The 27,500-nt window shown below is 46.7% G+C and overlaps 1 protein-coding gene across 2 annotated transcripts in view; it reads right to left on the bottom strand.

Annotated features, from left to right (window-relative positions):
- srrm3 (serine/arginine repetitive matrix 3) overlaps window positions 1-27,500 on the bottom strand; it is a 72,265-nt gene that overhangs the window by 6,469 nt on the left and 38,296 nt on the right. For both annotated transcript variants that reach the window (XR_012926170.1, XM_076020128.1), the window contains exons 3-10: window positions 19,381-19,482; window positions 13,965-14,066; window positions 13,324-13,404; window positions 12,830-12,898; window positions 8,826-8,861; window positions 8,540-8,590; window positions 7,933-8,040; window positions 6,525-6,693 (exon numbers count right to left, since the gene is read on the bottom strand). Coding sequence is in view for 1 of the 2 variants with exons in the window: in XM_076020128.1 (XP_075876243.1) it covers window positions 6,525-6,693; window positions 7,933-8,040; window positions 8,540-8,590; window positions 8,826-8,861; window positions 12,830-12,898; window positions 13,324-13,404; window positions 13,965-14,066; window positions 19,381-19,482 (718 nt within the window). In the remaining variant the exon portion in view is untranslated. The remainder of the gene's footprint in view (window positions 1-6,524; window positions 6,694-7,932; window positions 8,041-8,539; window positions 8,591-8,825; window positions 8,862-12,829; window positions 12,899-13,323; window positions 13,405-13,964; window positions 14,067-19,380; window positions 19,483-27,500) is intronic.

Below are 27,500 nucleotides of genomic sequence, written 5' to 3'. Positions count from 1 at the left end.
AGTCCTCGAGGGGGCCACCGCATCTCGGCTGGCCACAGTTTGAGGGGAACTGGGGGGGATTTTTTTCTCCCATTGAGCAGCTTGCGCCAACTGCTCGACACACTTAAAGACCACAGCCACATGTAGCTAACACAAACGACCTTCATCAAACTAATTGTTCCAAGTACTTGGGGCCCTTTAAACGCTCGCAGCCGTCGGTCAACTTGTGCGCAGGTACAGTTTGGAGAAGGTGTTTGGCTCACTACTAAGACTAACTGAAAACCCATAAATCGTTGCTGTTGGTCAAAGCTCCTCAGAAATGCACGTGGAGTGCTGACCCGAGAATGACGTTCAAGGAATTGAAGGTTAAAAAGCTACAGCTAAGGTTAAGAATACACTCATTGGCTGTGATGCTAGCTGTGTTGTCATGAAACCATTTTCAGATGATAAGGCCAGCAGCATTCTGCATTTTCCCCAGTGTTGACAGCGCCACAAAATGACCCAAACCAAAAGTGGTAAATTCAATCTGCTGTGATAGCTTGGTTCAGCACGCAGTCCCCTCTGCGTCACGGCACCCACGATCCAAACAAGAGCTTCTTCATCGAAATGATTGTTTTGCTTCCTGATGCAAGTTTCTTTCTAGAATCTGATGACTCAGCAACTCACTGAGTAATCCTTGTATCCAGAGCATCAGCTGCTAGCATTACAGCGCTGACCCAAACAAAATTAACAAGATACCTGCTAAATATGGATGTCAACGCTGTATCTGCCAGAGCATTAGCATGCATTAGCATTTAGCTCTCAGTGAACCTCTGCACCAGCCTCATTCAGCAAAAATATGTTGTTCAAAACATTCATGTTTCAAATAATCGGATCTTAAAACAAGGCAGCGAGAGACACATGATTGATGATACCATACATGATACCATACATTGGTATGGGTATTTTAAAGATATTTTTACAATAGTAATCAGAGCATTGCTGACCTCTTCATCTAATTAGATGTTAATAAAGTTCTCACAAATACATTTTTTTTAACCTTTACACAAGCATTAAACACAACTAGAGCTCAGGAAAGCCATGGAGCGCAACTGCACGGCTTAGTGTGTATGCATGTCAGAATACAGGGCAAATCTCCATAAACAGGGAAAAATAAATCGAGCTGTCTCTGCATGCATTGTTGTGCGCTGTCTGAATTGCTTTAGACTCTGAGATACAACAAAAGCACCAACTGATCCTGGCAGAGACAATAAAGAGCCATTCTCTGGTATAGAGGAGACAACTGAGCACTATAATTAGAAAACACACAGCCACTGGTGCTTATGACAGTTGTTAGAAACAGTCATGGAAATCAATATGATGGAAAAAATAAAAAGAAGAGGAAATCAAAAGACAAATGTGCTAATTTACCAACAAACAGAAAGATGCTGGACAAAACAGGAATACACTCTACCAAAACAGAAAGTAAACAATAAATAAACAAACAAGAAAATAAATAAGAGACAGGAGTGGACCTCAGAGTGAGTGGGAGAGTGAGAGAGAGAGAGCGAGCGGGATATTGGACTTCAGGATAAAGTTAAGGAGGAAAGAGGAAAACCAGAGTTCTACATAATCCAATTGTTTGAAGAGTCAAATCATAACTGATGGATTCATTTGCTTGAGACCATTTGTAAGCAAGAGAAAGAGAGGAAGAGAACAAGTGAGAGAGAGAGAGAGAGAGAAACATTGACGTCACTCAGGCTAGGGTGCTTGTCACATTCTCATCTGCATAAAGATCACGTGCGTAGGCAAAGCGTTACCTACCTTCCATTTCAATCAGTGACACGTATGCAATATCAACAAAAAAGGAAAGAAAGAAAAAAAGGAAAAACAGGAGAAAGGAATGTTCTCCGCAGCGAAATGGGAAAAAGACAATGACCTCTTTTAGTATCAGCGCTACATATTGACCAGAGACGAAGGAGAAAGAAACAAGGCAAAACCAAAAACCAAAAAAAAAAAAAAAGGGGGGGGAGGGGGGGACAAATCAACAGCCCAGATGGGATTCAAATAAAAGAAAAAAGAAAAAAGGAACAAACAATGAGTCTGTAAACTACATGATCGGATTTGTCTTTTTCGCTTGTACAAATGCAGCCATGTTTGTATCGGAAGATGGTGGGGGGGGGGAGGGGCAGCCTCGATACCGCTGGACGTCCACGTAGAGTGGTGGGAGGTTAAAAAGATGGATGATGGATGGAGGAGGAGGAGGAGGAGGGCATGCAGATGTGAACAGTGTGTGTGTGAGTGTGTTTGTGTGTGAGTGTGTGTGTCAGCGCATGTCTGTGTGTTTTTGTGTGTGTTTGAATATGTGTGTGTGTGTATGTGTGTGTGTGTTCAGGCGGAGTGAAAGGTGAGTCACACAGGACACAGATGAGCAGGTAGGACAGAGGGAGAGGAGGAGTGGAGGAGTGGAGGAGGAGAGGAGGAGGAGTGAAGAGGAGGAGCAGTCACTGCTGAGGGTGGGTGGGGGGGCATCTAGAGAGAGTGGGCACGTTTGAAAGGGAGCCCAGTCACGTTGCTGCTTCTGTGTCTAGTCTGCACTTTAGCACATTAGCCCAACTCTCTCCCAGGCACTCACCGCCCCCCCACCCCCCCAACCCCATTTTTAACATCTTCATTTACGTCTGTGGGGAGGATGTTGAGGGTGGCCCTGGGTCCCTTTTGTTCTACAATCACAGTCACGTTAATACTTGTGCCAGTTTAGTTTCCACAGTCATTTTCACCCGTTTGCTTGTTTCGAGTTTGAGGAAAGACCAGCTCTGTTTGGGACAGTCTGATTGGCTGGGAGGCAGACCCGCATGCTTCCCAATGCCCAGGCTGCACTGAGTGGAGAGAGCTTTAGAGTGTGAAGACCAAAGCAAGAGTTAAAGCTGCGCAACATTCAGAATTGAACCAGCTGTCGTGATGCGTCCTGGATGGTTTTTGATGCGGCTGCTCCACCTCCAGCGCTCCAGTGTTCGGAGGCCACGGTGCGGTTTTAACACTGTGCAATGTCTGTGAAGGTTCTCAGTCATCCAGGTCGTCTTAAAGTGGAAGGGTTACGTTAGGTCAACTGGACGTGTTGTTGCAATCGTATAATGATGCGGAATGTGAAAAAAAAATGCTTCCACTCTCCCCGGGCGCTCCGGCAGTGACAAATTGGCAGCAAGCTGTCCGAGTCAGATTTCAAAATAAAAGCAGGACGATGAAATCTTGCGCTTTAAGATTATTTTTCCCCATCATGTTTTGACAGCTGCTGTTTTGTTGGTGAACCCAAATCGTTAAAGTCAAAAAAAAAAAGTGCAGCAGGCAGGTTTTTAGTTGTTCTTCCCCCTGAGCGGAGTCAATAGAAGCATATGGGACGGTCTCCCACACATGTCCAAACAAAGCTGGAGGGCAACTACAGCAAGAGGAAACTCAGATAGGAGACACTCTGCAGCTGCTGCTGCCTTCGGTTGCATCCCGGGCTCTCATCACCAATAACGATCCTCCTGCGCAAGGAATCATGTTTGGGCGAATGTAACCGACAATGATTGAGCGGATACGCTGCTGCTTCCTGCGAGGACGCCGAGAGCGAATTGGCTGCCCGTGTTCTATTGCAGGGGTGTCAAACTCAAATACACAGTGGGGCCAAAATGTGAAACTTTGAGCAGTGAACCTTTTTATATGGACCCAAACAAGTTTTGCGACAACCTGAATAAGAAAACAAGCTAATATTAAATACTACATTTTGCGTTAAATTTAATATTAAAAACATGCAAAATCGAATTTCAAATTAAGAAAAAAAAAAAACTAATCAAAATTAATAAAATAAAATTAAATAAGGTTAGTAAATAGAAATCGTATACCTATTTTTTTGGTTTGCAGCTTTCTGATTTATATTTCAACAGCAACCTTTTTCCTCAGGCTAGTAATACATGTAAAAATAAAATAACACCCAAAAAACAATTAAGTATAATAATAATACCAGTGACTCTGAGCACCTGTAAGAGCGCTTTATAAATAAATAAAAAAAACATCATTATTATTATCATTATTATTATTATTGTAATATACCTTAATGAATGTCCCATCCTAATTGACACATCAAAATACCAGCCGAGCATTCTGGGATTTGTAGTATTAGCGGTTCATGTGATACGTTATACCGGCAGGCCAGCTCTAGCAGTGAATTTGTATGGCCTGGCTGGCCAAATTTGGCCCGCGGGCCAGAGTTTGACACCTATGCTCTATTGCGAGTGAGCTCTCTAAAGTCGCCCTGCGCGCCGCGTTCGTCGGGCAGATAAGAACCAGACATCAGGGGACAGAAGAGACAGCGCCACCACGGGCGACATGCACAGCGACACGGCAGAGAAGTAAACGTAGTCGAAGAGGAGAGGGAAGAGGAGGTGGAGGAGGAAGAGGAGGAGGAGCGCGAGTTTGTTCTCCTGCCGGGCCAGGAGCTGTCTGGAGGGGGGGAGGGGCCTGGAGGAGAGGAGGAGCTATCACTGAGCAGAGCATGTGCTTGAGAAGAGACACAAACTGTATTGACAAGAAGAAACTCTTACACATACCCAGTTAACCTACTTGGTCCAGCTCCAAAGCATTTGTGTGCTTTTTATGTGAACGAGACAGAGAGATTGGGGCATTTATTCATGGGTCAATACCACTCAAACTGATAAGAAGGAAAAAAAGGGAATAAAAAAAAGCAGCAATGAAACAAGCAGAGAGACAGGAGAGAGAGAGAGAGAGAGAGAGAGAGAGAGAGAGAGAGAGAGAGAGAGAGCGAAAGATCAGATAAGACCTCAAAGACACATGCAGGCGGGAGTTTGAAATAGATTCAAGGCATCAGGAGTCAGGCGTGTGTGTGTGTGTGTGTGTGTGTGTGTGTGTGTGTGTGCGTGTCTGTGTGTTTACAGGGAGCGTGCAGCTTGTTTAGGTGCTTGTTAAACAGAGAGGGGCGCTGTCAAAAATACAAAACCTCTCGGTTTGTTTCAGCGCGCTGCCGCTCAGCCCACTGCAGTGTTTCTGGTGGTTCTGGTCTGAGGCAGGGCGGCAAGGTCGCCACTACTACTACTGAGCAGCAGTCTCACCAGGATATTGTCCTTCAGCAGAGACAAGCACAGAGTCTCTTCTTCTTTTAAACAGGTACACATAAAACACGGCTACATTTCACATGCAGGGAGATGACTGTGATTGACGAGTCAAGCATAAGGGGCCTTGGAGTGAGGAGAAGTAATGTCCGCCACCATTTGTTCACATTTTTGAAGCATTTACTGCTGCAAAAGTTGAGGAGATGTCTTTTAATAAGAGCGAGAACTTATTATTTGTTAATGATTCCCAAAGCTTGTACTTGGGACTTGTATTTTATTTTTAATTCACCATCATTAAACAGTGGTGACTTTTACGGCAAATGACACTACGGCCAGTTTAACATTCATCACCAGGGCAATACTGCTCTCTGGTGGACGCCATCAAAATGCTGTTTCATACGAAAACAAACGACTGTAGCTAAAGTCCTCTTAGCGGTAAATGTTGAAATGGTCTTATGAGTCCTGTTTGCCTTATTTGGCAATTAGCGTTCTTTTCAGTCAGTCTCCTGTGAATGCACTTAGCTTTGGGCCCATGTTGAAGATTCCTTTTTGCTTGTGTAAACTGTCTTGTATTGCATCTGTCTCCAGCCAGTCATTTAACGCTGGCTGCGTGATTCATAATGTGCAAACTCTACATGGATGAACAAATGTTCAGTGCAGCCCTGGAGGGTTCTCAGTTACATTTTGTTTGTCCTCATTTTGATTTTCCATTTAGGCAAATTGGATTTGTCGGTTCAAAGAAGGATCGCAGATGGTTATCGCCTTAAACAAAGCGATCGAGAGTCTCGATTCGACAAGGGTCCATTACGACTTCATCTGTCGGAAGACGTCTCTTCACAGCCGTCACGGTCTGCTGCTATAAAACTACTTCACTGCAATAACCTTTGGAGGAGGGCCAGGTGTATTGGGTGAAGTTTGTGGGGTTTTTTGCCGGCCTTCATATGGGCTTCTTCCAGAACCACTGTGTGCCAGTGCGCCTGCGCCTCAAGTTCCTATCTGAGGAATGGCATGCTAATGTTATGCTGTGACTCAGCGTGTGTGTGTGTGTGTGTGGTGGAGAGCTGCAGGAATCTTTTTTCTCTTTGCCTCTTTTTTTGTCACCGGAAATCAACAAGGACAAACAGAAAAGAAAAGAAAAAAAAAAAAAAGATGGCAGAGAGAGCCGGAAACAAAGCAGCGGGAGAATCAAGATCTTCTAGTTTTTTTTCACACAAGATTTAAAAATACCTGGCCCACAACGTGTGAATAAATTCTAAATGTAAAAAAATATATATATATGAAAGAACAAGAACAAGAACGACCCAAACCTCACATCTTGGAAAGGGGGGGTGGGTGGAGGGGATTCATGGGAACCAAGACAAAAGAGAGAGATTCAACTCATTGGCAGGGATAGTGGGAGACACCGCTGGAGGAGGGGCGCGTGGCGGCTGTGGGGGCAAAATGGAGAAGCTCACGTACATCGTTTCCTCTCTCGCCCACGACGTGCTGGTGCAGGCGGCCCGCCTTGCCGTTGCGGCTCCGCTGGTTGTGCTCGCCGTTGTGCCACGCCACGGGAGTGTTGGTGCCCGGGGAGGGCGGCGCCGCGCCGGAGGCTTTCTGTCCGTCCGCCTTGTGTTTGGAGTTGGTCCTGGAAGAGTAGAAAGCCTGAGGTAAGAGGTTGTTGTTCAATTGTTGTATTTATTGTTTTATTTGTGTGTGTGTGTGAATGATTATGGCTTTTTTTCATTTTAATTAACCGTACTGCACTTTGTTCATGAGGTTGTGTTAAAAGTGCTCTATAGATATAGATATAAGAACTTTGACTTGACTTGACTTGACTTGATGGATAGATCCTGGATCTTGGGTGACCAATTATGAAAAACAAGTCATTTATGTTTAGTTGAACACACGTAACCTGACAATCCAGGTGAGGTGTTGCGAGGTTCAGGTTCAACGTGCTTTTACATTCCAACAAGGAGACACGGAAAAAAAGAAACAAAATTAGCACTAGTGCTAAGAGCTAAAACATATTATATTATATTAATAATAATTCACATATCCATCTCTGAGAGGGCCCATAGAAAACCTTTGGAAAGGTCATTCAATGAACTAATCTTCAAACTCTTGCTGAGTGCTCTAATGAGGAATGTTGCTGCTGTTGTTGCCTCCACCTCTGCAGCTACTGTTGTTTAGAAGTTTTCACTGCAGCATCCTATTTATGTTAGAGCTGAATCCCTGCTGCTGCTGCTGCTGCTGCTGCCGCGCACAGACTGGCCCAGAATACTATTTTACTCCAAAATAGATCTGAAGAATTCTGAACGAATTTTGAATTCTGTTGCCTTCTGAGGTCAAATCACAACGCTGAAAAGGTCAGAATCAATCAGAGTAGTGTTTGGTTGACTACGTTCTCTGCGGCATCCTTCATCCAAATACTCCTTCTCTAAACAGTCCATACCCTTTCACACCAGTACATCCTAAATGTAGTGTCATTATATAGCTCAACTTATTCATGAAAGGTGAACCAAATATAACAGAGAAATATAAACCTGCCTCAGGCAGACTCATTCGTTTCGGAGTTGGAGGTGAAGATTCTTTAGCAGCGCCAGTGACAAACACTGTGCACTGAGTGCAAAGTGAGACACTGCAGTCTTTTAATGTAGATTACCGCCAGACAGGCGAGGAAGCCCATTTGTTATTGTTGTTGTTGTTGTTGTTGTTGATGCTTTTTAATCTCTCCCCTGAGGACAGGACCGAGCAAAACAGAGGTGTCGTCTGTCACCCAGGGCCTCCGCATGACGGCTAACACAGCGACGCCGCATAAACATACATAAATATATATTCAAATGTATGTGTATGTGTTTGTGCGTCTGTGTGTGCGTGTGTGTACCTGGCAGGAGATTTGGAGGTGCTCCGTGTGGAGGACAGGGAGGCGCTGCGGGAGCTGCAGCAGCTGCCTTGGCGCTGTGAGCTCCTGCTGGGGGTGTCGCCGGGGGACCTGAGGGTTGACAGGGAGTGGACGGGCACGCACACGCACACACACACACACACGCGCGCACACACACACACGCCAAACTCAGTGGTCGATCCCGTCATGTGCGGCGCAGTTTGTTTCACACGTTGGGAAATCTCTTCTACAGAATAAATGCAGGGCTACAGCGACGCCGAGCTCGGAGGACGAGGCTTTGCCGTCATTAGCATTGGAGGCGAGCCCGAGCCCCAGATAATGGGCGTAAAGTACCAATATAAATTTATGAGACCGAGCGTGATTCCTGCTCAAGGTCCTGTCGTGGTGCCCGGACTATTCCTCACTGTTTGTGCGCACGATGGGGAACCTGTGCTGCACCTCTTCTCAGACACCCCTTACTGGAGACAAACCCGTGAAGCTGAGTACTCTGATGGAGACCGCAGGGTTTCCTACTAGCACTCACCCTGCTTTCTCCCCACCGCCTGTTAGCTTAGCATTAGCATGTCAATGGTATGAGAGTGAGTCTCACCTCTTTTTCTGCTTGCTCCTGTCTTTGTGTTTGTTCTTGAGGCTGCCCGACCTGGAACACAAGGCACGCACGCGCACACACATGCAAAGGCACACACAAACACACACACACACACACACACACACACACACACACACACACACACACACACACACACACACACACACACACACAATAATGAAGCTGTGCATGTGACAGAATGATAAAAGGGACCTTCTTATTCTACAGCACGCGCTCATGCAAAGGTGTTCTCACAGCATTATTGATGAGCTGGTTCCATACACACCTGTATCTCCTCTTCTTCCTGGAGCCAGACGTAGATCTAAAGGGATTAAAAGACACACACACACACACACACACACACACACACACACACACACACACACACACACAAACACAATCACTGCGATGATAACGGTGGCACCGCACCCTGTGAATTATTTGTATACAGTGAGACACCAGGAGTCCAGGAGGACCAGCACTCAGATCCAGGAAGCAGTGCTATATAACGTATAACTGGTAATGTAGGCAAGACTGCCTTCACGGAAACCAAGATGCTACCGAGACCGACATCGACCACGAACGACCAAGGCCAAGAACGACACTGAGGAAAGTGCAACACAAGCATCATATTAGTGGTGGAGGGTTGGTAAGAGGGCTGAGTCTGTTCTTGAGGAGAAGAAGCAGAGGGGCAGAGGCAGCGGTGACGCTAATGAGGGGGGAAAATATACATTGTTTTTAAAGTAGAGGGATGTTATTGGTTGCATTTGAAGAAGGTTGCACTTAAGTAATGGTCCTGGAGCAGGTTGCCTTGTTTCTGAGATTCAACACAAGACCAAAGCGGGTCGATGCTGACACGAGACCAAGACCACGTAAAATGATCTTGGCTACGACAAAAGCCATTAGGCGGATTTCACGGCAATATCAAATATTGCTCAATGCTAGAACGTGACTGTTTTGAGCATCCTGCTGAAGGATCTGACCATGTTGACGGCGCCTCGAGTGGGTGTTATGAAGTGTGCGCGAACGCCCTCTTTGCTAACCTCATCTGAAATACATGAGCGGCAGCCGCATGCGTTGTCAGGGAAGCTGTCATGTCAGCCGATACTACACGGCTTGAAATGTCAGTGCCTCTCCAGCCTGGAGACGGCAGCTGGAATTAGATAAAGAAAAAAATAAATAAGTCGGGCGCCCGCGTGCACATCCCATTTTACCCGGGCGGCCTGTTAGATAACGGCGGGAAGGCTGGTCATTCTTCAGCCCTCGTCGTTCCACTGACACATCACCTCCGTATCACTTTCACCCTTATTGCAGTTTCCATGGTGATTAGTCTGGCAGGCAGGCAGGCAGGCAGGCAGGCAGGCAGGCCCACTTGGCTGAGAGCTGGAGCCGCTCTCCTGGCCAGCCTGAACATCATCTCCACACCTACATTGTTCCGGTGCGAGTGGGACGGCAGCGCCGCAGAGTGAGTAGATGACCTGATGAAGCTGTCAGGGTAACGGACGCAGCGTGTAGCCACCCGCTCCCCCCAGCGGGAGGGGACGAGCCGGGGACAGCGGTATGAGCGCAGCTACCCTGCAGAGCTGGTTGCACCGCCACGTTCTCATTGTTCTGCCACACTCAGGAGGAACTCGCTGCGCAGACAAGCCGCAGTCTGGAGTATTCGCTCACTCAACATTTTTCTTGCTCGCTCAGTGGGCGTTAGCCGCTTCGCACAGAGGATGAGGGAGGGGGCGGAGCCATGGAGATGAGAGGCGTGCGAGTGGGTGGGGCTTCAAAACCTCTTTGTTTCTGTTAGCATGGAGCGCTCTGCTGCCTCTCTCTGGCTTCTGTATATAGAATGCAACAGAGTGGTAAGACAGAAAAAAATCCCCCCCCGGAATGCATTTGTCAACCGACTTCCTGTCAATGACTGTTGCGTGTTAGAGTTGTTTGGTAACGGCGAAGAATCGTCCCACAATTGAAAGAGTGCAGCGGCGCTCGCTGATGGATCGTTACGCAGCCATCATGTGCAGCGCAAACAACTGGGATCCTGGTTGTCCAGTCTTTTAGAAGTCGTTCTTGCTATTGTGTGAGTGAAACTGTGGAGACCACGCTGCATAATGAGCATCCAGCAGGGTTTTTTGACAGCAATGCAGTTGCACAACACATGTAGGCGTCTGAAGCGGATAAAAAAAAAAATAGATATTGATTTTAAAGATGTCTTCCTTTTGCACTGCACTTCAGTGGTTTAGCTGGTCTGTTGTACCATTTTTGCACCCGTCATTATTCCCTTCAAATTGAAAATTTAAAGGTGTGTAATATTTAGATTGCAGCCTCTTTCATTTAAGTCCCCTGGAGGACTCCCTCTCCTGAGCTTGCCAGTGAACTACTGTGGCCTGTGAGCACAAACCCAGATAACTCATCCACCTCTGTCTTGGTTGGTTCATTTCTAGACACGAGCGCTCACCCTAAATACAAAATGCACTGTGAGATGGGCTGGATTGTCCACTCCAGGCTTCCTTAAAAATATGGTGGTGCAAGATGGCAGCTAACTGGGAGTAAGATGCCTGATCTATCTATATTCTGACATAAATATGATGAAACTGTTGCAAGGATTGGAAAACCAATTTAGTTTTATTGTACTGTGAGTATAAACTTTTATTTATGTATTTATATGCATTATATTAAGCTGCTACCAATACAAAAAAAAAAGAAGCCTAATTTTACGCACTGGACATTTAAATCAAGCCCGTTGCCGTGACCATTTAGGGGAGGAAGACTCCGCCTCCTCACTCGCACAGTCGCTTCTTCCATACATTATTCATGGTAGCAGTGGCTACAATGTGAGGAGGAAGAGTGAGGAAGGTGGGTGGATGAGGCGTGGGAAGTAAGAGGCAGGGCAGTGCGGTGATGCTCGGCTACTTGCAGAAAAGCTAATTCTTCTTGTGCGGCGGCAGAGAGCGCGCCCCGCTCCAGTGCGCGCCGGGTTATTAGATGAACACGTTTAGCCTGTAGCCCCGCCCCCACCCCAGTCAGCCGAACAAACGACAGCAATCGAGGGGGAACAGCGCTCTGCGATGGCTTATTGCCATTTAATACATCTCAAGGCAGGGCACCGGGAAGCCATGATGAGTTCTTCTTCTCCTTTTCTTTAATTTTGTCTGGGCGCCTTCCTGCCTCCAGGCGGCCTCCCAATTTATATCCTTCCATTTCACCTCATCGTCTTCGCTTGATTCCTCTCCTCCGCGGGCGCCTAACCTCGGTGCGGCGTCTGCGTCGTAAACATTTCCCTTCCGAAACCTGGCCCACGTCTGGCAGCAGTGCAGACTGGCAGGGTTCATGACCTTCCACACCAAGAGGGACTTTGCTTTGCATTTTGGTGTAGACAATGATGTTCACTTTTGGTGACAAAAATATTCATTAATACCTATTTTTGGCTGGAAATGGATGAAAATCTGGAGTGGCGCTCCAGGGAAGGGAAACCTTTTCAATACTACCGTGGCCAGGCGTGGAAAGGAATGTGCTCGGCTCTAAAATAGTTTTAGGACATGAAACATAATGAAATCAAAAAAAGGCTCAGGTCGCATCCTCAAATAAACCAAAGAAGAAGATGGTGGACGAGGTATCCAGGTTTGTGCTCACAGGCCACTTTAGTTCACTGGCAAAATCGGGAGAGGGATGGTATGGAGCCCCTAATGGGACTTAAAGAACCCTGCAATCTAAAATGTGACCGCTTGATGTGGCCGTTTCTTCTTAAAAAGCTCCAAATATCACACACTTAACCTTAGAGGCGCGACACTGAACCCGTCGCGCTGATGGGGTGTCTTGATCTGTTAAATACTCACTGGCTGGACAGAATCTGATTGGTTAACTGTACATGTGAAACCCCAGTTTCAATGGGCTCTTCACAATGTGGAAGCGTGCAATAAGTTCAGGGGCCAGTTTCGCTTGTTTTCTTTCTTGACTTCCTTTATGTGTTTTTTCTCATATTTTATTCTCTTTCTTCTCTCTTCTCCGCCCCACCATGACTTCATCCTGCTTGTGTCACGTCTCCCATTAGACTTTCAAAGCTATTTTTCTTCCCTGGCCTCATTATGCTCTGCATTCCGCCACCGTCCTCTCTCAACAACGCACCCCTCTCCCTTCCCCCCGTCTTTTTCCTCCTCTCCCTCCCTCTCCACCGTCGAGTTCACTCGGCCGCCTCCCGTTTCCCATCTGTCACTGAAGGCGACACCTGACAAACCCTCTCAGACGCCCCGACTCTCTTTGCTGGCGCCGACACGCCTCTGATGACACTGGCGCACTTACCTGTCTCGCTTGTGTTTCTTGCCGCTCTTTTTCTTCTTCTCGCGGTGAGTGGGCGAGGAGCTGCCGAACCTGTTGACGGAGAGACGGGGAGACGTTCGGGTGTCGTGACTGCAAGATGAGCCGCAGATTGCCGCTAAATGCCGGCTTTTTACTCATCGCGGCACCGCACTTCAGAGGGATGATTGTTGGCAAAGGTGTCATACGGTAATAGCTGAGAACAGTTTCCCTCACCTCCTCCCCCCTCCCCAAGGGTTTTACATCCTCTTACATGTTCTTTTCTACGCCCCATCCTCTCCTCTCTTTTTGCACTACAAAGTATTCTCATGTCCTCCCCTTGACCTTGTCTCAAGAATATCAAAAGCTGGTTTCAGAAACAGACTATGTTCAGCCCCCCTGCCCTCCCCTCAGTCTTACTGCCTCATTCGTGGAGCATTCAAGAATGCTAAAAGAGGAGAAATTGAACCACTTTGCAAGAGGAAGTTGTGTCCACTCACCGACTTCTTCTGCGGCCAGATTTCTTCTTCTTCCTTTTCTTAGGACGAGGGGATGGAGAGCTGCTTGATTTCCTCTTCACCCTGAGTGTAGAGAGAGAGGAGGACGCAGATTTGGAGCAGGAGAGGTGAAAACTAATTGACAAGTGGTTTTCCTTGCACATCTTTTTCAGCCAAAGTGCATGTCCAACTATATTTATTATCTGCCATAACAGCAGGACGACTAGCGTCTATTTCTTTCGTAATGTTTATTTCCTCAAGCCATAAGACGTGACACTCAGGTAATATGCTGGCCGCTTGAAACGACAATCCGCTGTGAGGAAATTACCCCTAAACACAGTTTTTATTTTGTTTATTTATTTTTTAATCATTTTGGCAAATTGATGCAAGCAGAAAGCTAAAATCTAAGCGGCCATCTCAATAATGATCCTCAAGCAGAAACAATAAGCGTTAATCCGAGGACCCGTATCACAGGATTTCAAGAGGGTTTGTATCCTGGAAACACTTTCATGGATATTATCGAGGTAAACACCCAGAGGCCGGTCGAGGGGATAATGGCTGATTAAATCCACCACTTCAGGGGACGACGGCTGGTCGACAACTCAGCGGTAAACAGCTCAAGTGTGTTTCATCGTATTCTTTACCTGCTGTCGCTGTGGTAATCATTGTCATAATCTGCATCTTCATAGCCAACCAGTTCAGGGTCCTCTTCATACTCGTGTGGCTGATAGTGCAGGTGGTTGACCCTAAAAGCAGAGGAGTGCCGGATAATTAGTGTTATGTTTGCATGACTTGAGTGTATTATGGTTAAGAAGAAAAAAACAACTAAAAACATCATGTCTTTAAATGACTGTGAGGAAATAGAGTCCGTCACAAGCCAGCAGCTCTAGGAGGATTCTTACAGTGTATAAAAACAAAGTAATCGCTCACACTGGTTGGGATATCATGTTTAAACAACCTCTTTAAACAACTTATCATGTTTTTCAAAGTTTGGGATGTTTTAAAAAGTGCAGGCATGAAAGGTTTTCTTTCTGGTCATTTTTGGTTCAGTCATACATTTAAGTCATCAGCGTAGTGTTTAATGTTGATTGTATAGCTGGGCCCTCTAACTACTACTCTCAACAACATAGCTACATCTTTTTAGGATTATTCAGTGCATTATCTTGCTTGGGGCACTAATCTAAATGCAGACATTTTGCAGTTTGTGGCAAGTGGATCCCCCCCCCCATAAACTAAAACCTCTTTTGCGTCTTTTAAAAACCTTTTGAATGGTGAATTGCCAAAAATAGTACATATATGAAATCAGGCAATAAATCCCTGTTAAAAATGTCCTGCCACATCTAGAGGACCATTAGCCATTAGCTAACTTTATCTAGCATGCCTTTAGGCAACTTCTACAACACCACTAATATGGATGTAAACTAAATTTTTGGACCATAATTTAAAAAAGCAGCAGACACACCAAATGCTTTCAATGTTTACCATTTTATCTTAAAATGTGAAAAAAAAAAATTGAAAAGAAATGCAGTTTTAGTCCAATTCCATTGACAGAGTATGCCAAATTATGTTGACTAATACCTTCAATTACACTGTAATTTAATTTGCTCACGCAGTTTGCAATTAAAACCTCAACCCGGATCCTGGAGATGATGCGTCACTCGTCCCAGGGAAAGCCTGGGATCAGTGGCGATGCTAGCCTTGTGCTTGCAACATGACTGAGGCGATCCCTGTAGCTCTTCCTCCTGACATTTGTATTCTTCTCTCGCCACAGCGGTGAGAATATCATCATCTCTCTCACTCTAACAGCTCGGCTTGTGGGATTCATATCTCCCCGCCGCTTCCTCACACACTGTGAGTTGTACATGCAGACAGATGGCGGCAGACTCTTCCCTAATCCTCCCCGCCCCGCAGCCTTCCCTCCCTATTATGTGGCCTTCTTTCATCCGCCAAATCTGACCTTGCCGGCGCTGACGCAAAATATAAAAAAGGATGAAGATAAAAAACATGGCTTATTGATTATTTTCCCCCTCAAGTGGTCCTATCTCCCCGACCTTGGCACAATCGGTCTTGCTACACGAAAAAAAAAAAAAGAAGGTCGCACCTCTGCGAAGTCCGCAGTCAATGCTTTTTTTTGGATTACACTGATCACGACAGTGACAAGGCCGAGATGATGACTGACGCAGCTGTAATTAGTAAGCCGCTCCGCAAGATTGGAGGCATTTTCCAAACGTAGATTGAGTTGTCTTGTGTTTTGGCTTAAGGAAAAGTCCTTCCTCTCATCTTTCTTTGACCATGTGGACAGAAAAGCAGGGTTGTTTTAGGCCTCGTCGACATATTCTGTGTGTGATGTTGGTTTGCATCAGCTTATAACACGAACAGTAGAGACTTAATTAAGCTGATTTCAGATTCCAGTCAGTCAGTTTCTTGAAATATTCAGGGGATTCAGAGGAACTGAAAGTACATCGCTCTCTCACTCACATGTCATTTACAAAAAGAAGAAATAAATATGGTCGCTGATAATTAATAGACATCCTTGAAAAAAATATGTATGCATATGACAATCTATGTACACTTGTGGTAGTAGAGGAACAACAACAACAAAATAATAATTCAGCCTTTCCAGCGGGATGTTTGTGGTTTGTCTGCACGATACTCAGGACAAGGAGCCTCAGATCTTCTTCTTGGATTCCACTTCCTCTTTATGTCAGGCTCCTGACTGGCTAATGAGTCTGCCTGTCTCTTCTCTCGGGTCATGTTACCACCTCTTAAAATGGCATGCTGTGAGACTATTTTAAAAATACTGACGTGCACATGTGGATTATTTTCTATGTAGAGACTGAAATAAATCTATAAACCTGTGACCACTTCGGGTAGTGAACATGGTACACTTCCCTCCAGTTTGACATCTTCAGTGAATCCAACTGTCTGAGTAAACGATGATGTCATGCTCGACAGTTTAAAAAAAAAAGTTTCTTAACTCACTTTAACCTATTTAAAAGTCTTACCCCTGCTTCTAAGCAATATCTATTGATTTCTTTTTCAAAACCAACTTTCAGAATGACGCCTCCGATAACACTTGATGAGTTATTGTGAATTCCCCTTTACTGTGTTTGCTCACATGATTTATCTCATTCTCTTAGCACAGGTTGCCTGTGGGGCAGATGACTGAGTGTCCCTGTGTTTAGAAGGAGACTCCTAATGGAACTACTGTCCCTGGGACCTGGCTTTAATAGACCCCCCTCAGGGTCATGGCGTTCAGCAGCAGCAGCAGTAGCAGCAGCGTGCAGCCCATTCAGTGCTGCATTTCCAGAAAGACACGGCTTGAGATTGTGAAAGTAGGATGCTGTAGCTCGGATTGATTACCCCTTAGTGGGAGGGCGGAGCTATATTGAGCAGCTGCTTGATGGTGGTTTCATTGAGATGAACGACCAGGCAGGAAGTGATAAGACGATGCAGAATATATTTTTTTCAAACAATTCTGCCTATTTTCATTCATTTAATTCGAATGTTTTTGGTTATTCCAAACTAGATAGCAAGTGCTGGTATATGTATGTGCAATACAGCTCCGATTATATATTCAGTCTATATGACGTGCCTTACACACTTCACTCCGTCCCTTCCATTCTGGAGGAAATCAATGTGGGATATCGGTAAGCAGGAGTTAAGAGCTCACACATACACCGCCGGCTGTTTATTGCCAGAGTGGCGGCTCTAAGCTACGCTGGGGGACCAAATCCTGCTGATAAGAACAGCCCAGGGAGGTTGTTGGCATCGAGAAAGCCGCAAAACTACAAAGGACTCTCACCACAAAACTCTCACGCTCAAGGTTTTGCTAAAGCCTCCTGAGTTTTGCATCTTTATGAATGACATCAATCCCTCCAGGAAGTGATGGAGCATTCCTTTTATTCACCTATACAGGCCGGAGGCTTGAACGATGCTATTAAACGGTCCTGTACATGGAAACTTCACTGAAGCAGTGCTGGGTGTTTCCAAAGTTTATTTGAAAAAATTATCCAAGAAACTCTGCCGGAAATAAAGATGATTTACTTGTTCCACTTTTCAGAAAGTGTACATAGAAAACGTGCAGTTCCGGATGTAATCACTTTGTGATGTCACCAAGGGCACCTCGAGCAGATCTGTGACAACCAGATTTTCAGCTCTTTAAAACGGCTTTGCCTTCCCAACATGTTGAAGACAAAACAAAGCATCTGTTTAAGCAGAAAGCTGGTAACAGAGTATTAAATATGCTAAATGTGGCTCTTTTTTGGGGGATAATTAAGCCTATAAGGCAGTCCAACTGGGAAAAATAAAGCTCAGAAGTGGGGATGAGTTGGTAGAATTGAGGAATTTGGCAAAAGAGGTGCAGCAAACTTACTTTCAGACAGTTCCCCAGACTGTTTTTTGCCATTCACTAAGAGGACTGCGGATGGGCTTGATGCTGTTAGCAGGCAAGTCAGTCATTCACTCAAATCCCCTTTTAACCACCTTTGGGGTGGAGTGAAGCGTGCTTCACATGAGGCTTTAGATTTGGCCGTTTGAAATTTAATGTCAAAGTGGTCGGCAGTTGGGATGTGAATTGCTCTGAAGAGGTTTGCCATGTGTGTGTGTGTGTGTGTGTGTTGTGTTTGCAAGTCTGAAGTTTGTGTGTGTGTGCGTGCACGTGCGTGTGTTACAATAACCACCCTTTCAGACTGCAACCAATCTTCAATTTCCCACATCAAGGCCTTGTCGCAGATGGAAAGTTAAAGAATTTCAGCAGCGCAGCGTCAATGTGAAATTGTAATAATGAGAAAAGCAAGTCAGAGCCTTTGGTAGCGCTCGTCTCCACCCAATTGCAATTGTTTGATAAAGTCGGCCGTGCTGCTGCGCATCGCTGCTCTCCGGCAGCTCCCCTTTTTAAGCCTGCGTTCCGATTTTAGCTCGTCTGGCCTGATGTCAGACACCGGCTGATGTGCAGAGGACTCATTAGTTGGGTCTGTGAGACGGGAAGCATCAGCGTCACTGACAGGCGTTAGTTCAAAGAGGGAGCGGGGTCGCGGCGCCACCAACACGCTGCCTCTCTCGATCCTTCACGCAGCACTGCGACGACGGCCTGACTCAGGAAGTGAAGTCCACGCCTACATCCTGCTGCTGCTGCTGCCGCTGCTCCTCGTGTCTCTTGAAGCAGCCGGCAGCTTTGGTGAAAACGCGTTATTTATTTGGATTCCTTTAATTCCCCTCAGTGTTTGCCCGAGACTACTCGGAGCGTCCTCCACCACCCCACCCCTCTCTCGATGCTGGAGCGAGGCTGCGTGCTAAACAAATTGACAATTATCACACCAATCTTTGCCTCACTGGCTTCCAACAGGGTCGTGAATAGATTTCAAAATGCTGCTGATTATTTCCAGAGCACCGGGGTTTAACTATTCCCCGCATTCTCCAAAGACATCAGTCAAAGGCAAGGATTGGAATTACAATGTGCCGCACTTTAGCAATTACATTCTGCTTTGTGCAAAACTTGGTTGGTAGATCATTCTTTTGACTGGAAGGCCATTTCATACTGAAATCTTTTTTTGATTGTCACATTATCTAACATATCGCTTTATTTGGAATAAAGCAATGGAAGGGTTTTTGTTCAAGAAAATATGCAGAAAATAATGAACCGTTAAGGTTTTATGATACATTTGATGAAAATGCTTTTGTTTGGATTCTTTTATGATTTTTCTGTTATGAGCAAAAATGAGACTCTTGAGACTTTATCACTCCACCCTGCTTCATGTTACCTGTTTGAAAATAAAAAACCTTGCCATTCTTTTTCTGTTGACTTGCAGTAGTTCCATGAGGTATTTAGAGTAAATGTTGACACTATTTTCCTGTCTCTTTTAAATTGAGGTTTAAATGTAGGGGGAAAAATCCAGTTATTTTCAACAAATGGGGAGAATGATATTTAATATTTGTACCTTATAAAAGGTGAGGGAGAGGGCAGTGTCAAGTAAATAACTGTAAAAGAAGAGGAATCGGCAAAAAAACAGACACTGCAGACACTGAATTGCATTTGAACCTGATGAGTATACTTCTTACACTGGCTGCGTGTGGGAGCCTTCTCTGGTGATGACGCCTTCTTTGTCCATCAGCATTTGTCTGAATGTGCTCACTTTCTGTCGGATCTCTTCCTCTGTGTACCTGAATGACAAACATGAAGGTACAAAAGTTAGACGCAGATCACACGGTCATGAAAAAAGAGACAACGATAAAACAGTGATGATCAATCTGTTTGGAGCCTTAAAAGTTAAAATAGAACGGGTGAGTTTCGGTGTGTGTGGGTCTTCAGTATCAACTACTGACTGTATGAAAAGAGGAAGGCGGTTCCAGTTTCACAAATGAGTCCACAGCAGAAGTACCAAAAACCTGCATACTATCATTTGGTTACCAAGTTGCGAGTAAAAAATGAATTACATAGGTTTCAATGTACATTTTGTCTGATATGGTCTAATTTTAGATAAAAATGTGCACAAAATTGTGGGCGCGGATAAAGTTTAGTGGCCAACATGTAACGTGTATGGAGGCTTACACATCCAAATATGGAAACTCCCAGCATTAAAATGGAGTCAAAACTCAAGATAGCACTGACCGTGAAATCAATCTCCAGGCCAGTGTTTTTCTACCACTGTGCCGTGGCATACTAGTGTACCGCGAGGTAATGTCAGGTGTGCCGTGGAAAATTATCCAATTTCACTTAATTGGTCTAAAAAAAATAACAACATTCCATTGTCAAGTGACTGTGCTTTAAAAAAAAAAACAATTTTCCTGCCTCAGTTCCTCCCAGAATATCAGCTTTGAATGCATATTAACAGGCCCAGGCGTCACACTGAGTGAGTAGAAGTGAATTAAGAGACTATTTGTCATTAGTAGGCAAAAAGAAAAGGACAATTTTAGAATATTTTGGTTGGTGGTGTGCCATGTGATTCTTTCAATGTAAAAAATGTACCTGAGCTCAAAAAAGGTTGAGAAACACTGCTCTAGGCTACCGAACGGTGATCGGTCCAGTTCCGTGCTGCTATGGGTCGAACTAATCCTGAATGGTGGCCCTTCAAGAACCCCCGGCTGCCTGCCGTGGAACACAGGTACACGTGCTCGTCAGTAAACTGCCATTTCGACCTCTCGGCTGTGGTGAACAGAGTTAGAGGCAGACTTTAATAACGGAGCCGACTGCAGCAGGGCCACGGCTGGAGCTAATTGTCATCCGTCACGGCTGCCGGACGCCCGTGTAGAAGCCTTGTCCTCGCCGTCGCCCATCGCCGGGCGGGATGGGGTCTTCTGGCTGCGCTCTAACCAAATATGACACTCTGGCTGAATGATTTATATTCTGATGACTCACCGTCAACCTCACCCAACCTGGCAGCTCCCTTGTTCCGGCCTCGACTGTGTGTCATGTTTTATTCTGCACGCAGAGGGCTGTAACTCACTGAGTTGAGAGTAACGGTGGAGTGGCAAGAGGACATTTCAACAAGCTGACAGACAGAAAACTGCAGGATGCTGCTGCTGCTGCTGCTGCTGTGGCTGCGGCTGCGGCTGCGGCTGCGGCTGCGGATGCTGCAGCTGCTACTGCTGCTGCTGCGGCTGCTGCTGCAGCCGCACAAAAAATAATAGCTGCTTCTGTCACACAGCAAATTTGCGGTCATAATTTATAACTCAGGAGTTTTTTTTCCTGCCCCTTATCAGGTAGAGCGCTCCCGACATAAGGCACAACACAAGTTGAATAGCATAAACATTTTGTATGATGCTGCGGCTAATGAATAAAACACGAGTACAAATTGGGGCTACGCCGAACAGCCCCTGACCGCGAGCCTGCCGCTGCAACACTGAGGGAGACCGAAATAACTCAGCGAGCCGGTCCGAGGGCGGGGGACGAGGACACAAATGCCCTGCCGCATTCATTCCAGCAACACTCGGGGTGTAAAAAGCAACTTTATTCAGAGGGTGGCCTTAATCTGGATCCATCCGGGCGAGCAGATGAAAGCCTTTTTCCTGATTCAACCTTCTCTCTTCAAGGTCCTCTTTCACTGACATCTTCACTATTTTTTCTTACTGTTTATAGGCATCTTGGAAGTTAGTGAGGTTGTGCCATAAAAAAATAAATAAATAAACTAATTTCTAAAAGCAATAGAGGTTCAGGGTTTGTATGATCACAGAATTATGGAACTGCCCATTGAAAACAGAATCTACTTTAAAATGCAGAAATTCTGTTTTCAGGGAGAAAATGTCTGCTCATCTGGACATTCCTGGGTGGTGAATCGTATGTGGGATGACCCGTACTTCAGGGTAACCAAATTACTGGTATGTTATCAGTGATGTGATACTGAAAATGTTGTCATCCTAAACTTTCCTGCACCACAGATTAGACATGTGGAGCCACACTAAGATGTCCCTGAGACAGAAACAGATTTTGGAGAAATTGAAAGAGAAACAATTGGGTAAAGAGTAAAACAGAACAAGGAAAAAAAAATACTTTTCTCAAATTTTCCATGCCTCTGTCATGGTAGTGAAAAGTCCTTCCTTGATGGCATTGACTTGCTTCAATTTTAAGAAACTTGGAAAACTAAAAAACAAAAACTAAACTAAAGCAGCCCAGTCAGGTGTTTTGTCCCATTCCAAACGACTGAAAACAGCGTGTTGAATGCTCCGGCTTCTGGAGACGACTGAGTTGAGCAAACACTTAACTGAATGAGGCTCCATTAATGGAAATGTAATAAGTAAGAAAAGCGGCGGACAGAGGGAGGGAGGGAAAACAAATGGTAGATAGAGCTATTTTATGCCTCGCCAGTCGCAATAATATGTTGATATTAGCTACAACAATAGAAACACTGCAGCAGATGCGCAGACACCGTTACGGTTTCCTAAAAATAGTGGCAAATAAACGTTTCCCTGCAAACTGGCTGCCGGCAGTAGCCCGATTTCCACAGCAGACATGAGAGGTGTTGCTGAGTGGCTGATTCACCAGGTTTGACAACTGATTCTCCTCTCACCTGTCTGTCTGCTGGCAGAGAGTGCAAGTCTGTCTCTCACTGCAGGCAGGAAGACGAACTACATTACCTGGCGGCAGCAGGTTCCCTCGCCCCTCCACTCTCGGCACTGCCACTGATTCTCAATTAACCTGTGGCTCATTTCCGCGTGTGGACGGCATTAGTCGGAGGAGTGTTTGCTTCTCTCCCATTAAACGTCGACGCTGCAGCCGCCCTGTATTCCGGGGCGGGGTGCTATCGCCGCGTTTGACGGCACGGGGAATGAGATTAGGGTGGCTAGAATAGCAGGAAGATGGCAGATCACTGCCGGATGCATGGCGGCAATGTCTCAGCCCAGTGGCTGTCAGCTCGGCACAATGGAGGGCCGCGAAAAAACGCGCACTTTATATTCATGGCTTTCCTTCCGTGGCGCAGGAGCCATCACCGTGCGTTAGCCGCTGTCCATCAACCCCCGCAGTGCAGCTCTCTGGCACGATTGACGCGGTAGCTATTGGCTGGAAAGGCTGAGAAAAGACGCAGGACTATAGAAAAAAAAAAAAAACAGGGCGGGGGGAGAATGTCTGTGCTTATGGGGCTTCTCAGCGTGATATTGTGCTAATGATGGCGAGGATCCCGGCGCCTGCGGCCCTCTCTGTTTACACTCCGCCGGGGGAAAGGAGAGAAGGGTCAGAGCACGTGAGGCTAAAGCCTCTGTTGACTCACGACCTCCAGGATCTGGCTGCTGCGCCTGCCTCCTCTCTCCCGCTGGCCTCCCGCTGAACCACTCGCTTCCACTGCAGCCTCGCAGCAGGGCGCACTGCCAAGTCGGATTGCTTTGGATGGGTTTAGCTCACGGTGTCATATGGGGGTGTAGGCAGGACCCAAATGCAGTAAAAACTGCAGGTGTGGAAAACAGAAAGCTATTTATTTTAGCTACAGAAAGGAACAGAAAGTATCCTATCCTGAATCCTTTGAATCATTGAATCCTTGAATTTGCAGACATGAATCTGGACCTGAATTTGACATGGATAAGACATAGACAGATAATGCAACAAAGATGAGACAACGACCGAACACAGACAAGGGGAGACAAGGACTCTTTCAGTAGCAGAGGGCGGTGGAACACAGGTGAGAACAGTGAAGGGCAGGACTGACTGACACACAGGTGATAATCACGGGGCAACAAACAGGGTTAGGATTAGAAAAGTTGGAGCACTTGTGAAAGTGCAGAAGTGGAACCAGAGGGGTGGCAGGAGTGGCACTGGCTACCCCTGAAATCTGTCTGGCCACCCCGAGTGCCACCCAAAAATCAAAAATCCCATTGTACAATTTCTTTCCCAAAAACCTCCCTGTCCCCCTGGTTGTACAATTCAGTCAGACAACACCCCACACTGAGACTTTGACACCCCATGGCCACCCCAAGTTTAAAAAGCTGGTTCCACCACTGTGAACGTGGTGGGTTTAACAACAAAGATCTTTTTTTATTATTTTTTGGGAGACTGTTGGACGAACGGTGGCCCTCCAGTAAGCACATACGCAGCCTGCTCTGAATCGATCTCCGTAAACAGGCCTTTATTGGAGGCCTTTTATCAGCGCGTGTCCCCGCTACACAGCTAATTGGCACTTCTTGCAGCTGTAAACGGCGACCATTCACCATCTGTTCCAGCAGGACTTCAGTGTGGGGGACGGGCTGCGGAGAGGGGTCATTCTGAGTGAGGCCGGGCCACTCAAACCCAAATTAATGTTAAACCGAGCGTGGCGCGCCCCCATTTGTGTGCATGTATGTGTGTGTGTGTGTGTGTGTGTGTGTGTGTGTGTGTGTGTGTGTGTGTGTGTGTCGGCCGAGTGTGTTCACCGCAGCCAAGCGGAGCCAAATGAAGGCCATTTACAGCAGGTCCACTGCCCACCGCCATGCAGTGCAACAGTAGGATGGGTTGGGATGGGGTGCAAGGGACATCAATCAGGAAGGGAGGGGTTGGGAGGTGGAGGGCCGGGGTGGAGGGGAGGGTGATGAGAAATCACCAAGATTCCCGAACTTGATGGGAGTAATTAGAAGCTCGGAGCAGCGGCGGCTTCCCCCCATTAACTCGCAGGCCTGGGAAATGAATAGCCGAGGCCCAGAGAGCGACTTAACACTGATAGGCATCGATCTGACGAGGAAATTCCGCCGTTTGATGTCGGAAGAGGCTTTTTTTTTTTCCTTCCATCAAGCGGTCCCCGGGCTCTGCCGCCGCGTACCCACGAAACTCCGCAACCATTAATCTTGCTGCAAAAACACCACGGTGACGGCGGTGTTGTTAGCGAGGAGCGAACGGCGCCGAGGCAAAACACCAAAACGCCTCCGCATTTCTATTTCGGTCGGGGCTCTATTAAAGCAACCGTGGCAGCCGGGGCTGCAAAGTACAAAAAAAAAAAATGCTTTCACCTATCAAACAGAGAGAAACTTAAAACGGTCCGTCCATGCGGTCATAGATTTTGAGGTTTGGCAACAGGCAGCGGATGGAGTGGAGGGAGGGAGGCGGTGCTGAGACAATGAAATTTAAGTATAGTTATCACAGGTCGAATTATAAGATAAAAGAGGGTTATGGTAGATTATGTTTTGGTGCTGAATACATTGAATGAATGAATTACTTTTAGTCTCATTAAAAGATTGTCTTCACACCTGTGATGATCATCTCTTGACTGTGGGTTCTCCTCCCACTATTCCACGCCGCTTCACTCGTTTCCCACGCAGCCACCGCTGATGCATTCGGAACAGTTTTTGCGCGTCGCTGACCTCCGACTCTGGCTCGAAAGGCCGTCTTCTGGTCTCCGGGTTATCGGGCCGATAATGCAGCCGGCTGCAGCTTGCAGGAAAACCCCCATCATGCGACGACGGTTATTTTGCCATGGCCTCAGAGCAGCGCTATTAATAAAATCCGAGCCCCCGACATGTCCCGCGGCGTGCCGACAGACGTTATTAAAAGGAATACCACAACAACAGAGGGGGGGGGGGGGTCAAGGCGCAGCAATAGAATTCCCAGTGACGACTGCAAACATCCTTTCGCGCTGCGCAAGTTAAAATTGTTTCGCCTTTATTTTCGGGCTTCAAAACGCTAGTGCGAAATCAAATGAAGTGACTTTTCCCCCCTTGTATTGAGTTTTTGAGGCCGCACCTCGCACTGACGTCCTCTCGGTTGACAAAAAAAAAAAAGAAAATGATATCATGCACCTGCAAATGTGATTTTTTTTTTTCCGCATTGTGAAGCGGAAGAAACAATGTGCCTGTTGCAGCAGTTTCACTCTTTTAATTGCAGTTAAAAATAATGCAAGGGCAATGCAAGCGGCCGTGTTCGCAGTCAGTCAGGCTGATCTGAAGCTGTGTGAAATTACGCAGCCACACGTTACGGCTTGAGCGCTCCAAGGCAGCTGGATGGATGTAGCTTGGAGATTAGAATTCATGTGGCCGCGTGAACTGAGCTCATTAAGGGTAGGGTAAGCGCAGATACTGCAGGAGATAGGGGAGAAAAAAATGTGCTTCAGTCCTTTTAGTGTGGAAAAACAACCCTCAAACAAATTTCAGCATGCAGGGAAACCCCTGAGATCAAAACTGAGTAGTAAATTATCATAAGCAGCCCAAACTTGATAAAAGTAGAAACTTTCCATCCGGTGAAATAATCAGGAGGTAGATCTGACGGATGTATCAACTTAAAGGACGACGCTAATATTCCCTTCACACTGGCCAAAAGACGTTTAGCGTACTAACAAACCTGCTTTTGAAGGACGTGGGGAACAGACAGTGACCCATGTTGGTGATCGACAACGCCAGAACAGGCAGGTGTGACTCGTCTCCTCCAGTTGAAACTTCGGCGAGATGTTTCCACCTTCAAGAAATTGCTCAGCCTGTGCAGCGTTTCCGTCATTTTGAAAGGGGACAAAAAGTGAAAGTAGGGACCAACGCTGTCCACCGCTTCTTGAGCTGCAACGCTACTCTCCAGGGGTTCTACCAAATGCTTTTCCTTCAGCCGCACCGACCACCAGGAGTTGTCACAGGGCTTTGCAGCTAGTGATCAGACCCGGGAATGGAGCCAAGTTGCTTAGTGTTGTGTGAAAAAGAAAAAAGAAAAAAACGGCCTGCTAATTTGAGTGGGAAAGGGGCTGATATACCCAGAACACACTGGCTCATATTCCCGACTGAGTCCCTGAACAGTGAAGTGAACACAATTCTTCTGTTGCTGTGCTCGTGTCAGGGAGTCAGAGTGAGGCTGCTGCTCCTGACAGGCTGTTTATCCCGGTCCTGCCTGGGAAGAGCAGTGCGGCCGGGTCGGCTGACTGAAAGGGGGTGGGGTGTGTGTGTGTGTGTGTGTGTGTGTGTGTGTGTGTGTGTGTGGGGGGGGGGGGGGGGGTCTACCGATTTGACAGCTGTGTAGAGCAAACTGAGGAAGACTTCTTCAAAACGTGCCTGTGCTTGGTCCGAGATGCCTGTCAGTGATACTATTAAAGAATTTGAGATGGACACTTGAGTGATGCTGACCGTTTTTCATTTTTTGGGATGGAATTGCCTGGGCCTTCTTATTTGAGAGTGCGTGTTGCTATCTTTTTGTTGGAGAGGCGTAGAGAGCGGCAACCCCCACCTCCCAGCCTAATCCCTTAGTCAGAACCAGGACTGGCGAAGAGGTGGCGGGGGGGGTGTTGAGGCGGAGGCTGCACCCGCTGGCTTCAGTCCACGGACCCCAGCCACCGTTTTAATTGTGCCTAATGCACGGTGCCGCTCCACCCCCACCACCCCCGCCTTCTATCCCTTAATCCCGCACATACGCACGCGTAAAAAGCGAATCATTAGAAATTGGAGAGGGGCTGGGGGTGGAGTGGGGGTTGGGGGGTGTGGGCCACTGCTCAGGCCGAACGCGATGACTCCGGCCCGTCCAGGGACTGACGCTCAGCTGAGCGGCGGCCGTCCTGCTCGCGCTCCACCCGGCTCTCCTCCACTCTCACCACCCAGACTAGAGAGGAGTAAAGCCTGACAGATGGCCACTGCAGCACCTCCCCCACCCCCCCTCCCCGCCTCGGCAAAGTCCAACAGTTCACCACCGGCAACATCAATCAGCCACAGCTACCCCCCACCGTCCTAATGAGCCCCCCACTGCCTGACATTCACACTGGGAGGCGGGGGTGAGAGGCAAGAAGAGAGCAAGGAGGTTTGAAAGAAAAAAAAAAAAG

The sequence above is a fragment of the Nelusetta ayraudi genome, unplaced genomic scaffold (genome assembly GCF_046127955.1).
Source record: "Nelusetta ayraudi isolate G7.1 ecotype Tasmania unplaced genomic scaffold, CSIRO-AGI_Nayr_v1 ptg000011l, whole genome shotgun sequence".
Taxonomy (NCBI): Eukaryota; Metazoa; Chordata; class Actinopteri; order Tetraodontiformes; family Monacanthidae; genus Nelusetta; species Nelusetta ayraudi.
This window is presented reverse-complemented; position numbering and strand designations above follow the sequence as displayed.